The 14,361-nt window shown below is 50.4% G+C and overlaps 3 protein-coding genes across 3 annotated transcripts; 1 reads left to right on the top strand and 2 right to left on the bottom strand.

The window, feature by feature from the left end:
* Positions 1-2,959: 2,959 nt before the first annotated feature.
* CI109_103445 (uncharacterized protein) lies at positions 2,960-5,565 on the bottom strand (the record flags this gene model as incomplete). The annotated part of the gene is made up of 8 exons (XM_032005671.1): positions 2,960-3,162; positions 3,224-3,389; positions 3,448-3,591; positions 3,664-3,879; positions 3,942-4,082; positions 4,138-4,477; positions 4,534-4,696; positions 4,791-5,565. 8 exons carry the CDS (start codon positions 5,563-5,565, stop codon positions 2,960-2,962), a joined length of 2,148 nt encoding a protein of 715 aa, XP_031860160.1.
* Positions 5,566-5,892: 327 nt separating this feature from the next.
* CI109_103444 (uncharacterized protein) lies at positions 5,893-10,270 on the bottom strand (the record flags this gene model as incomplete). Its single annotated transcript, XM_032005670.1, has 8 exons — positions 5,893-6,124; positions 6,202-6,422; positions 6,483-6,735; positions 6,792-7,026; positions 7,095-7,316; positions 7,396-7,523; positions 7,582-9,890; positions 9,956-10,270. 8 exons carry the CDS (start codon positions 10,268-10,270, stop codon positions 5,893-5,895), a joined length of 3,915 nt encoding a protein of 1,304 aa, XP_031860159.1.
* A 444-nt stretch (positions 10,271-10,714) lies between these two features.
* CI109_103443 (uncharacterized protein) lies at positions 10,715-14,149 on the top strand (the record flags this gene model as incomplete). Its single annotated transcript, XM_032005669.1, has 14 exons — positions 10,715-10,780; positions 10,856-10,934; positions 10,996-11,219; positions 11,286-11,646; positions 11,711-11,836; positions 11,892-12,005; positions 12,068-12,247; positions 12,302-12,630; positions 12,692-12,820; positions 12,880-12,959; positions 13,029-13,147; positions 13,207-13,278; positions 13,357-13,542; positions 13,620-14,149. The coding sequence occupies 14 exons, from the start codon at positions 10,715-10,717 to the stop codon at positions 14,147-14,149; spliced, it is 2,595 nt and encodes an 864-aa protein (XP_031860158.1).
* Positions 14,150-14,361: the final 212 nt, after the last annotated feature.

Here is a 14,361-nt window from a genome sequence, read left to right as displayed (position 1 = left end):
GTTTGACAGGTGGCAAGGCTAAAGCTCTACTGTGGCAGAGATGTTATGACGCTCAGAGCAGATAAGGAATGATTTAGACTGTGTGAGTGGGGTTGGGTAGTGGCGAACTTATCGTTAAGTGAATCGAGAAGAGGATGCTACTGGAACTCAGTAGTATCTCTATATCGATATTTCCAGGCTACAGAACATGCGAGACTGCTTTGTTATACCTGACGACATCACGATATCCTTTCATAAGGATCTTTCTGTAACGCGTCTCACAATGGCCCACCTTTGATGTCTCGCCCTGCTCCTCAAGGAGTAGGCCTCCACTGTGCAGGTGGTAAAGGACTTAGGAGGGGAGCTCGGGAATCTAAGGGAAGGACTTCGCCCCAAGATACGTGCGGTGTGAGAGATCAGGCGAAACAGAATCGGCAGTATGCAGTTGGAGGCACCTTGTAGCGGTGTAAAGCAACGCCTGCATGGAAGGCGTCAGATCTGAGCTACGTCGATCTTTAGGCGGTGCCACTCTGCTCCCACCCGAAATGCATTTGCACCTATCCATATCGCATCACGGGCATCTCACTAAGTCATACGACGAAGCCATCAAAGTTACTGACCATCAACAAGCGCCTTCCGATTGATTTTCATTAGAAACACTGTGTCCACCGGCAAACTTCGCATCGACACCTGACCTGAAGAACTCCTCGAAAGGGGTATGAGTGTGTCTCATCTGGTTGTCGATCGTGATCAGTTCTTTCGTATCTTTCATGATTGCTGTATATTCGTTATCGATCCACACGGCATGCACTGGAGGGTCACAGCTCCGTTTGGATATCATGTAGTGCGATCGAAGATTGGCAAGTGCGGTATAGAAGGTCGACCGTTGGGGTTCAGGAATATTTCGGCTTGAACGCACTTGCAGTTCAAGTTCGACCTCGGCAAGGGATTCACATTGGGCGCGATCTACGTTCATGGTCGCAAAGCAGCCAATATCGGCTCATTGATGATGACACTGGGATGCCTACGTCGCAACGGGATGTCGAATCTAGTCCCCTGTCCAAATTTCCTCCCCCGATCCCTCCAAGGAGTGGTGTCGACAGACGGAAGCCATTTCTTTATCAAAGCGTCGAAGTTATCGTCCGTTGAAGTCTCAGTGCTCGATGCTATGTTGGGTAATTGCAGATGTGAGTGTTCGAGTGAAGGGGAAGGCTACTGGATCGTAAAACCAATGTGAAAATGGGAGCGATTTAGCTTCGAAGTGTATTATAAAGCCAAGTTGAAAGACCGTTATTTCCTGGCCCATTGCGCTATGATACGGCTATGATAGGGATATATCCCTTCCTTTTACAGGAACCTGGTCGGACAGTCATGTTGAAACTCGGTGGTAACACTACCTTACCCTTCATAAGAACCCCCCCCCCGAGCGCGCCTTCGCTACATGCCTTGCCCCGTAGCTCCATCTAGAAATGTGTCCCATGAGATGTCATACTGCGTCATTGGCTAACGATGACCATTGCACAAAGGGGTCAAAGGAAAGCAGGAGACCGCAATACACCATTCTTGAAAACTTCAACAAGCACAAGGAGCAGCTTCAGGATCCGTCAACAGGTATACGTGTACAGTGCGACGGTCACAAGAGACGCAAGGAAGGATGCGTGAATAAACGTTCTGTGTCTGTTCACATTGTGGCACCGCCTCGACATTCACAACGAATCAGCATCAGCATACAATATCGCGACCTCTTCCATCAGCAAACTGGTTTCCCCTCATCTACCATGCTTCTACATTCACCTATTATACTGTCAGAACCGAGTACTATGTCCCAACCCCACTCTCACAATTCTGAAAGCCATCGCAGACTATCCCTGTTCGCTTCGTGACAAGTACTCCATGATCCCTCAATGCCCCCTCCCTTGGGCATTGTTGAATCTACAAGTAGAGCTGGACGTGATGCCAGACATGACCATTGCATCGATAGACCCATAGTGTGAACCCGATTCATCTACCGGGACGCTGAGAGAACTCGAGTCTGGGGGGCTGGGAGAAGCTGGACGAGCTCGACGAGGATTATGTCTGCGGAATTCCTCCGCATGTCTCAATGTCGTGAAAAATCCCTCCTTCCCCCATAGACGGAGCTGACCAGTTCCGGTCTCCTCCACTCTGTAGTGGTCGCGAAGTGTGTCAAGCTTGGCTTCTGATCCATCACATCCCAGCTCGGAGACACGAGATTGGAGGAATGTGTCAACTTCTGCAGTTTGACGCAAAAACCCTTTTTTGGCCGGACAGTCAATCATAGCGAGATCACATTATCAGTCAGTTTGTAATTTCCAAATTGAAGCTAGACAGATAGCCATGGTTGCGCCTATGGTAATCTGTTAAATTAGACTTACGGTCGATAGGTTCGTCGTGATCCGTCCCGTCCCCGAATTCGGTGCCCTCTTCCGCTTTTGTGTAACGCTTGACTGTCTTATCGAAAGTCACCGACATAATGAAGTGTTCTGTATTTGAGGTCAAATACGACGTGGCGATGAATAGAAAAGTGTGTAGCTATGTATGTCACGGTATACTTTAGTGAAATTAGAACAGCAAACGAAAATACGAACAAGCCTTGCGTTTAGGTTTTTTGTACTATACCCTTGCCCGACAGCATTACTGCAGTAAACCCCCGTACATCCCTTTCACGATAATTGGCTCCAATTCCAACTTGGCAATAGCAAACCTTTGTCACTTCCAAACATACTTGCACTTCAGAGTACGTCGTTGCGCTTTCCAAAAAGAGATGCACAACGTTATTTTGCGTCATTGTCCAACGACCCGAGTACGAAAAGGAACGAAGGGGAGTGATAAACAAAGTCGACATGACAAAATTGGCATCCACTGAGCAAGTTATCAATTGCCTCTAGTCCGCGTGGCTTCATCACTACACGATCCACGCCGTCACTATGTATAGAATGTAATACTATTACCTTTACTTTCATCACAACAGAGCCGTCCCACTCTTCCCCTCTTTCACCAAGACGTGCCATTCCGCTCTCCACGCATCCATCTTTGTCTTCGTCCCAGGCTGGTTCAACATCTTCCTTATCCAGCGCATCATGACGTCTTCGTCTTCTGCCACGAAGTATGAAGACAGTAGCGATAAGATCGATTCAAAAGTGGCATTTTTAGCCGAGAGTAAATCTACACATGAAGACGATCAGTGCAGCTCTTGAGCCTGGCTAGGACCACAAGTTTGACTCACCTCTGAATGCCCAAAGGATAGCCACACTCGTCATGATCATCACGTCTCTTCCATCCAGCCACATCGCGTCCCACAATCGAAGTTGCTGTGAGAAAGGCACAGTGTTGACGAACAGCGTGATATACCATTTCGTACCCCAAGCCGAGGACGATATCATGTTACGTTGCTGTAAGCACTATAAGTGAGCACGACATACGAAAGGGCGAAGAGGGAGGTTCACGTACGAAAGATTGATACAAGTCCGGCATCAACCACTCCATCAACCGTTCTTGCACGTAAAACGCTTCCAGAAGACCAGGAAATCCAGGCTCGAAGATATCGTGCATTCCATAGACATCATGTAATCGCACGAGCAGAGCATAAGCCCTCTGCCAAGATCATATGAACACGATCAGCGAAAACCTCAACAGCAAGTGAGCATGGAACATTTTGTTGCTCACCTCTGGATCGAAATAGCATAGTAAAGTTGCAGCAATCGGTCCCATGCCCTGCACATAACCACAAGATTCGCACACTTGACTGAAACAATGTAAAACATGCCATAGGTTCCTCTGACCAGTGCCGTATCGCGTGACGAACATCGTATGACCGCTGATCGTACGCGGGACGTCAAGATCGATCTGAACGTCAAAGGTCGAGGGAAGATCGATGGTATTCTGAGGTGAACGTATGTCAGCTTGGCTGCCTCATCGTATCGATACGGGGAAAGTTCGCGCACATGATAGTCTGTGAGCATTTCGCTTGCAGCCCGTTTCTCCTTGCCCTTGCCTTTATACTCCCGAGTCCGTTCCTCGGCAAGTGTCCACCAAGCTGCCATCCTCCATCGATCCGGTATACCCTTGTACACCCGTCTCGGGAGCTGTATTTTTCATCAGCTTATACCATCAGGATTTCTGGAAGGTAGCAGCACGCACTTTTGCACCTTGGCCGTCCGTCCTCCACTCCCACTCATTGATATTCCCACCTTTATCTCTATTCTTTACACTCATCATCTTTCCCCACTTCCCTACACGTTCGCTCTCCTTCTGCCGTAGTCTTTCCTCTCCGTTCCCATCCATACGTGGACTTTGAGGTATTCGAGCAGACGGTCCAGGATCTGCTGATGGCATGAAGGATGAGATTGGTTCAGCTGCTGGCTTCCCAGCCAGGGGTGAGATGGAAGGTAGTTTTGGAACCTTTGTGAGCGGGGACGAAGGGATCAGAGCGAGACGAGTTTCAGACCGATTCCTCAAAGGTTCGTTGATGAATCCGTATCTGCGAGACAGGTATCAGCGTGGCCAATGCATTACGACGTCAGCAAAATAGCTGACCTGTCTAGGCTGGCGAGGAACTGCCGTTCTTGTTCGCCCACGTCTCCGGTTTTGCTAGCTTCAAAGACTGTCGCTCGTTTCCCAGTTGACGGACCGCCTCGAGTTCGTTCTACGCCAGGATCCCAGCCGTCTCCATGAACCCCTTCGTTGTCCAGCCGTGCGTCTGTGAGGCGAGTCAGCGTTCGTCCACCATGATTCAAGGCCAGTAGACTGCGCATCATCGTTCATAGCAGGAGGCAAGGACAAGGGCAACTCACAAGTCGACCTGACATGGAACGCATCGTTCTCTTCCCCGGGATACTGAGCTGAACCAGCCACGCTGACCTGACTCCTATTTCCTTCACCATCACCATCTCCATATCCGTCGTCATCTACACTGGTCCTCGTTCCGTCGCTGATCATACTGCTCTGTCTACTCCCACTCCCGACTGAGCTGTTAAGCGTCGAAGCGTGTCTCGGTGAAAGTCGAGTGATCGATGGATGGACGGGGGAGTTGGCTCGTGAGCTATTACCAGTGTGTAGATGAGGATCCGTTACTGGCGATGAGGAAGGAGGAGGAGGTTTACGCGTTGGAGTCTGTGGGAATACGGGCGGAGAAGTGTCGGTTATGCTGATATCAGGAGTAAGGTCGTTATGACTCCATCTTTCTCTACCTTCCTCTTGCCCTCTGCGAGCGGTCGAGCTAGGACGACGCTCTTGGTCCTCAGAAATAGGCCTACCTAGGGCCAAAGCACCCATCGGACCTTCCCACGAAGCTGTGCTAATCGAGATCCTGCCCTCTCCGTCTGTAGGAGTCTGCAATCCGCCGGCATCTCCTTCGGTCGATATCTCCTCTTTGTGTCCTCCAACTGGCCAACTATCCCTCTCTCCCGCTCCTCCATTTGTTCCATCTTCAACACCGTAGAGATCAAAGATATCAACAGCTTGACCGACGCTTTCCAAAGTCGACTCGCGAGATGGTTTTCGAATTGGAGGAGGAGGATTGAGAGATAAGTGTCTTAGGCCTGAAGCACCGTCGATATCCCGCGACATCGTGATAAGATACGCCCGACAGTCTTCTGATGACCACCACAGTGACCTAGCTCTCAGAGAGCGTAGTAAGTCGAGCGGCTTAAGCAATCTAACCTAATAGACCAAGATGAAAGGAAGTGGGAAATGACTATTGACGTGGACTATGTTCCCGGAAATCAAGGACGTCCTCCACCCGGTTACTTGCACTTTGTCGATGCCTGGATGTGGCGCTGCGGATCAAGCCCACTTTTCCCATTCCATGCGGTGATTCCTTCATATTGGCTACATTATCGAAGATCCTTTGCAATCTATACGTCCACTACACTACACTTTGCCTGGGTAGTGCTCTCACAAGACACTCTCAAAGATCTCCCCCATCCTCTCTAGCAACTCTTTCTCCTTCTTCGCCCATTCCGCCGTCACATCCCTTCTCACGTCCATCATCTTCAGGTTGTCGACGGCCTTCAGAGTGATCGTATATCCCGCTGAGATCGGTTTGTGATCGGACACTGTTGGCTCATAACGTCTATAGTTAAGGGATCTGATCCGATCAGACTTCTTGTATAAGATTCGATCACACCTGAAAGAATGAGGTATCAGTATACCGCGCTACACAACGAACGATTCACAGTAGAATAGTGCAGGAGAGTCACTCACCAAGCGGGGATTCGTCTCTTCTCACTGGAATCATACTCATGGGTCCCCGGATCGTATTTGTACGTCGGCGCAAACTCGATGGGCGCTTCCTCAAAGCTCCTCAATCTGAAAGCATGGTTCGATCTCATCTCCTTCCGCAGTTGGTCATGTTCCAGTAAATAAGACAACTCTCCTGCTGTAATGGAGGATATTACATTTTCTCTTCGTTGATCAATACGGTACTACCCCGATGCGGTGTTAGCTGACGGTGTAATAACATGGATATCAACCAGCACACTCACGTTCAAGTCTCCGTTCAGGATGACCATCTCATGATCAAGAATAGCCGTTCCATCGCCACCATGTACGAACGGTACCTCTTCGGAAGGTGGGAAGATTGCTTTGTCCTCCATGATTCCTGCCAAGTCCGCGTTCCTCGAGCTCTTCTGACTTTGGCCAGCTGCGAGATGAACGTTGATGAAACACAGAGAGGTATCATCCATAATCATTCGAGAAACGATGGCACCTTTGTTGCCGTATATACCGCCGATGCCCCTGAACCCACGACCTGAATAAGCATTTGTTTTTGTCGAAAGGCAGGATGCACTCACCGCTTGACAGTCGTAATGTCCAAGTCGCGTAACGAGTCCTTCTGATTACTTTTGACGAAGATACAGGTGAACAAACCGACGAGACTTTCCGAATGGATCTTGACATATGGGAAGTCTGGCGATGCAGCCATCCTGACGGCTTGTTGAAGCTTGTCTGACCACTGTCGATAAGCCGGTGAAATCTTGTCCGCTGTCGAAGCTGAGTCTTTGTTCTTGCCGCCGAAAAGAAGCGTTTCTGCAGATCGTAAGGTTCCGATCAGACTCATTCTAATCATTCTAAGTATGGTGTAGGTCCAGACTTACTCGCTGACAGCTTCTTATCGGTAAGTGGGATGACTTCCTGAAATCCAAAGACTATGATATCAGGCGAGTCTACCGACCTGAGACATTCCTCGAGGAAACGCGAGTTCGCTTCAGAGCCCGACAGCTCAGTAGGTTTTGCGCTGTCGATATTCCAGGAACAAACGAGGACGTTGATATCCCGGAAAGTGCAGAAAGCTGGTTGACGGATGGCCATCTGTTTGTCTACGAAGGACGCGGAATGTCAGCTAGGCATCCACCACTCGACAGTGAATCTGAAGAAAGCCTGCCCAATGAGACTTACCAATCCAATCTACCGATAGCAAGCCGTCCCAAGCTCTCAGCGCATCACGGGCGAACGACCAGCAGGTATATCGTCCCGCGTACTCGATAGAGTAAGGATCCACAATAAGTGTCTGAACGGGGATATCGCTGCCCACCGTTTCCTGTTAGCCGAGCACTGGTATCATTTGACAGAGCAGACACTCACGGATGTGCCGACCAGATGTTGGTCGTTTGCCATGGTCGATCGTTAATATCGAAAACCTGAATCTGACCTTTCCTATTCCCGGCCCATAACCTCTCTCCTACACCTTCCAAGGACAGAATATCCGTCGTCGAAATCTTCAACACCTGCGTACAGGTCAACGCCTCTGCATCCCAGATGGAGACGAAACCGCCTTCATGACCCAGATAGATGTGTTCGGGCTGCAAAGGCATATATGTTGCGGCTGTTACTGCTCCTGACCACTCTGTCGTGAAAAGCGATTTGGCCGGAGGCATCGTCCCCGCTGCGCAAGGATCGTATATCCTCACCGTCGGCCCTCGAGCAGTTGCACTGGACGTTGTCGATCGTTGAGCAGGTCCCGAAGAGGTCCATAGTTTACCACAGAGCATCTTGGCGAAAGTGAATTTCTCTCCAACTCGTAAAGTCCGGATCAGAGCTGGCGTTTTCCCTTCCGCAGTACCGACTTCGAATACAAGCAACTTGCCGGAGTCGTCGAGAGTTAAGAGCATCTTGCGATGTCGGAATATATGGCAGATGGAAGTAGCGTGCGCGAAAGACCTCGTATTGCTGACTGACATTGTGCTGATGTCCAGCTCCCATAGATGTCCATCCTTGGTTCCGCACCAGAGATACCTTCCTTCTTCCGCAGCTGTGGCGCCGGGACGGAAACACATGGCGGTGATTTTCGGATCTTTTCCTTTGTGATCTAGACCCGTCTCCTTCATGTCGACGACAGCGATTGGGTGTTCGCTCAGCTGTGTATCGTAGATACGCACATGGTGTGACCCAACGCAGACATATCTGCCAAACACCGCATACGACGACATGTGATGAGTCGAATCTCTTATCTTCGTATCGGGGACAAAGCTGGGTGGTCGGCGATTTGCTTGTGTTGAGTCTGGGAAGTCTTCCAATAGACGTTTGGCTTGTGCACTCAAGCCCGCTATAGGCGTCGCTTCCTCCTGATCGTCCTCCTCATCAGAATACACCTCGTCTTCCTTGTCGTCGGAGTTTGAGCGCCTCGGTGGCGATGCGGAGAAAGATGCGTTGTTCACCATTGCACTGCGAAGAGGTGGTGGCGGTAAAGGACCTGTGTTTTCACGACTGCGTGATGACGGTGACGATGGATGAGACGGCGGTGGAGGAGGACCTGCGTGTGCAGCAGTGCTCGGTGCGACGCCAGGAACGGAGATTGTGGCGTTTCTAGCAGGCAATTTGGGTACAGGCGGCGCATTCGCTGGGGACGGAACAGTGTCTCGTTCCGGTCGCCCAATAGTGTTTGCTCGAGATCTGGTGGGCAAAGGCGGCGGAGGAGCTGAGCTTGAATCGGTCGAATTGGAGGTCGATACAGGAAGTGCAGGAGATAGGATAGGCTTGTTACCAGGTATGCGCGGCGGTGGAGGAAGATGATCGATCACCTCTGGAGACGCGATAGTAGGTCTCCTGACTGGCAATTGGGGAGGTGCAACCGGTTGTCTGGAGGGAGGAGGAGGTTGGTCGTCGTGTGACGATGAAAGAGGCGGACTATGGTTTCGGTTCAACACCGGTTTGTGAGCACGATTTGGAGCCGGTGGAGCTGGGGAGGCAGATCTTGACACTGGCGGCGGAGGGGGAGGGGGATGTTTGATCGGCTCGATTGCGGTGGGGTCTTCAGTCGGCGGCAAGTCGGATCCAGGGGAGAGGGGGATATCCTTTTCAGTCATTCCGTCCGCTGACGTCTGCTTTAGCGAAGGAGCCGAGAATTGTTTGTTGGTCATTGGTATGGTCATGTTCTTCGGCAACCCGTCTGCGGATACAGACTTGGCCAGATGACCATTAGAGCCGGATGCCTCAGCGTTAGGTTGTATGTTGAACCTATCCCGTAAAGCTTTTACTGAGATCGCCGGTTCTGGCTCTGGTGCTGCTTCTAATCCATCGTCAGAACCTGTAGGCGTCGCTACCACCGACGAGGGCTTGCTCGGTACAGGAGGCGCATGCCGACGAATAAGTTTCGGTGCGTCTGAAAAAGTAGAACTGCTCGTCACGGCGGGCGATGTCGTGGGTGTCTGTGAAAGAGAGTCGGAGGGTTTGAGAAGGGAAGATGAGGAGTCCTCGCCAAGGTGTGGAGGTTCAATAGACGAGCCGGAGCCATAATTGACGGTGTGGAAAGCGGGCTTAGGAGTTATCGGTCTTGAGGGCGGTGCAGCTGGTGGGGGTTTCGACGTAGCAGTAGGGAGGAAGGATGGTGACGGTGATAGTGATGCGCTCGGGGTCGGTGTGACAGGTCGAGAAGTCGGTTTGGGAGGTGGAGCCTGTGTATGGCAATACATTTGGTCTCAGCGCTTGCCCTCACAGGTCTGTATTTGTATCCGCTTACCTTGGGTGCGGAAGTCTGTCCCTCAAAATGACCGTTCAAGCTCAAAGATCTGGCATGAACAGGTGGAGCAGCGACCGCACTTGATCTTTCGCTCAACAGTCGTCCTCTCTCTCCGGTAAAGCCTTTCGATGTCGAACCATTACTTGGTCCTCCGCCGTTCGGTGTCCCACTTCCGGCACTGCCTCCCGCGGCTAGATTCTCAAACTTGGATCTAAGAGAAGCTATGGACCTCGGGGCATCGTCCTCAAGCTCCTCTGGAGTCACTGAGATCGAGGTAGCGCGAGGACTCGAGGAGGTGATATCTCCGATTGGCATATTGTCGATGGATTAGGTATACGTGGTTATGGGGTTATCGAATCCATCGCATTTGAGGGTATCCGAAGGAGGGCAAGCGAGGTCGTCCGTTTGATCGCGAGGTGCGTCGTCGTTTCACCTCTCAGCGTTGTATCAATTGTGAGTCGCCGAGATGCTGATCGTCCTTGTCGCTGTCGGGAGACTGTCAAATCGATATGAGAAACAATGAAATTGCAAGTTAACTTCAAATGTTGTTGCTGTGTGTCGGGATTAGTACTGAATGCGTAGCGAGTCTATTATTATTATTGTTGTGCGGGGTAACTGCTCGTACTCCGAAATAGTGGAAACCCTCAATTTGGCCCTAATCACACTTCGACCGTTTTCTTTAAACCTCCAGCTCAACTCTTTCGAACTTCATCTCACTCCCTGTCCCTTGACTTCACCTCTGCCAGTGCTCACCTCGTCATGGCACAAATACCCAAGCATCGTCAGCTGCCTGACAAGGAGAACAAGCTTTTCCGAGAACTCTTGGTGCGTTTCGTTTTGACGCTTCGTCAATGTTCGTCAATGTTCACGATTTGCTGACTTTGACAATATGTTGAATAGACTCAATATGAGCTCAAGCAGTATAAGAAGGGTATCAAAGCGGCTGATACAATCTTGAAAAAGTTTCCCAACCATGGAGGTGAGCTCCCGCGTCTTGTGTTCGTCGAAGCATGCGCGAAGCTCATCAATACATACCTTAGAAACCCTTGCTCTCAAAGCACTCACCCTCCACTCGTCCCTTCCTGATCCTTTGACCATCACTGCCGTCCCCAAGAAGGAAGAAGCGGAGACCATGGCTAGATTGGCGATCAAGAAGGACATCACAAGTCATATCACATGGCATGTGCTTGGTATTCTGGCCAAGGCGAGGAAGGACTGGGATGAAGCCAGTAGAGCGTTTGCAATGGCTCGAAAGCAGGATCCCGTGAGTTGATTGTTGATCATTGGGTCATCTTAGGCTGTGGCGGCTAATACATGGTATATGACACAGGACAACATCCCTCTTATCCGAGACTCGATCGCTCTTTTGACCCACACACGACAATACGCCCCCGCCCTTGCAGCGAGACATCACTACCTCCTCCTCCGGCCCCAGATCCGTTCCTCCTGGCTTGCGCTGATGATCGCCCACCAGCTAAATGGCGATCCTGAAGAAGCTCTGGAAATCTACAACGGTTATCGAACGATCTTGAAGAACGACGGAGCAACAGCACCGGAGAAGAGTCAGGTACTATTGCATGTCATCAGATTGTGTATCGAGGCGGGCCAGGAGCAGGAGGGTCTTGAGAAGCTCAGACAGGGTATCAGGGATGGTGTGATTAGTCCACGAGGGGAGGTCACGCAGTTGAAGGGTGAGCTACGAAGTTATGGACACCTCCGGCTGAGCCACACAGAAAGCTGACCTTTTCGATCTAGCCCAAATTTTGACCTCGCTCGGAAGACAGAGTGAAGCTTTGGAGACGTATAGAGAACTGCTGGATCAGAATGCGGACAACTTGGAATACTACCGTGGATACTTGAAGTCAGATGGAATCGACCTCAGTAAGTATCACTGAATCTCTGTCGGTCTGCGCAGCTACGCTTATACTCTGTTTAGCGGTCTCACTTGACGAGGAGTCACGAGCGAAGGTCCTCGAAACACTTTCCAAATTCTCAGAGACCTTCCCTCGATCAGCCGCCCCCAGACGATTGGCTTTGGACTTTGCGCAAAGTAGGTAGCTAGCCCATGGTGGACTAGCTCCAGCTGCAAGCTGACAATCTGAATGACTGTAGGCGACAAGTTCAGGGAATTGGCCCGAGCATACATCGTCAGAGGGCTCGAGCGAGGTGTTCCCTCGCTCTTTGTCGATGTCAAAGGTGTCTACACAGATGCGACGAAGATGACTGCTGTCGGAGAGATCGTCGAGGAAATTGTATCCAAATTGCAAAAGGACTCCACTTTGAACGATGCTGGTGAGTGGACAAGTCAGACAATAATAGTATCTGCTGAACTATCGATCCGCACAGACTCTATCTCCCCTCCTACGGTTCTCCTTTGGGCGTACTACTACCTCGCGCTCCACCTTTCCCACCCATTCAACCCTAACCCGAATCATACAAGAGCACTCGAACTCCTCAACATCGCACTTGAACACACTCCTACCCTTCCCGAACTGTACATGGCCAAGGCGAAGGTGCTCAAGCGTGCTGGTGATCCGCTCGGAGCAGCACACGAGATGGAGAAGGCGAGGTTACTAGATGGTCAAGATAGATTTTTGAACGGAAAGGCTGCAAAGTATTGGTTGAGAGCGGGGAACGTGCAAAAGGCGGAGGAGTTGGTCGTGATGTTTACCAAGGTGAGTGGTAGATGACATCGATCACTTTCGATGAGAGGCCGTGACTAACGACGACGAGCAGAAGGATCTATCGCCTGTTCAGGATTTAACAGATTTGCAATGTCTTTGGTTCTTGCAAGAGGAAGGAGATGCTTACAGACGAAATAACAATCTGGCCATGGCCTTGAAACGATATCAGACTGTGGTCAAGGTTTGTCTGCTCATTACTGGCGGAGACGATGTCGTACTGACTCGATATACCCCTTGCAGGTATTCCAAGAGTACGAGGATGACCAATACGATTTCCACACATATTGCATGAGACGGATGACTTTCTCCTCTTACATTTCGTGAGTCGATCAGCTGATTTTCCGCCATACCGTCAGAGTCGAAGCTGACTTTGTACAATCGCGTACCAGATTAATGCGTTACGAAGACCAACTCCGATCGCACCCCGGATACTTCAAGGGAGCTGTTGCTGCCATTGAGGTGTACCTGAAGGTGCACGATGATCCCAGCTTGACCGAGGAGAAACTGAGTGAGTATGAATTGGTATAGGGATGGTGAGTCATGACTGACAGAGCTGCCGTTGCTCAGCTCCTGAGGAAGAGGCGGAACGAAAGAAGGCTGCTAAAAAGGCCCAAAAGGCTGAACAAAAAGCCAAGAAGGGTGAGTGACGGATTTGTTCTTCATTACGGCCTGTGGGATGTGCGAGAGTGCTCTATGCTGACATGAAGTGATTGATAGCTGCCGCTGCTACTGGAGATAAGAAGGACGACCCCCTTGTTCCAGACGAAGATCCGAATGGATTGAACTTGCTCAAGTCTGAGACACCAGTAGACGATGCGTTGAAAATCTGGAAACCTCTCGAAAGGCTCGCCAGTAAAAGGGTAGAAGTCTGGACAACAGGTTACGAGATCTTCATCAGGAAGAGTGAGTGGGCTGCCGCACTTGATCGAGCGGGGGCGAGTCAGACCGAATGGACCGATGCTTACTTGCTTGACTTGCAGAGCTTTACCTCGCCGCACTCCGATGTCTCAACGAAGCTTCCTCTCTCTCCCCCTCTCACCCCGAAGTCCACCGTCAGATCATTCACTTCCATTCGCAGATTTCTTCCCCTTCCGCTTCTCTACCAGAGAACGTCACCTCCGTCATTTCATCGACTTTGGAAACCATCTTACCGAAATCATCTTCACCTGCCGTAGTGAACAAATCTTTCCTCGAGTCGAACGCTCAATCTCCCTCACACATCTTTGCAGCGGGTCAAAGTGCGCTCGTTATCAATCCTGAAGATATCAAAGGAGCCGTTGAGATCTTTACCAAATTGGCAGAGGAAAACGTCCCGTCTAACGTAGAGTTGATGGAAAAGACTTTGGAGTCGCTCACCGCAAAAGGAGCAGAGGAAAGTGTTGTGTCGCAATTGAGGGAGAAGTTTGTCAAGAGGGTTGAATTGGCTTGGGTCTTGAGAGATAAGCAAGAGCAAGATAAGAGGAAAGTGGAATTGGAGAAAGAGGCGGCGGGTGAACAATTGGCTGTTTGATCTACTAGAGCGAAAGTGAGAGGAATAGTGGATGCAGAGGAAGAAGGAAGGTGAAAAATTATCATGCATTATTCATTGAATCTACGTTTCATTGCCAGATAGGCGATATTGCTAACGACATTGTATAATGCTTGCTTTCGAGCTCAACATGACATCTACTCGATGATGCCAATGGAAGGAAACCATGTGTGATCGGTGCGTGCGTACGCTGC

The sequence above is a fragment of the Kwoniella shandongensis genome, chromosome 6, assembly GCF_008629635.2.
Source record: "Kwoniella shandongensis chromosome 6, complete sequence".
NCBI lineage: Eukaryota > Fungi > Basidiomycota > Tremellomycetes > Tremellales > Cryptococcaceae > Kwoniella > Kwoniella shandongensis.
This window is presented reverse-complemented; position numbering and strand designations above follow the sequence as displayed.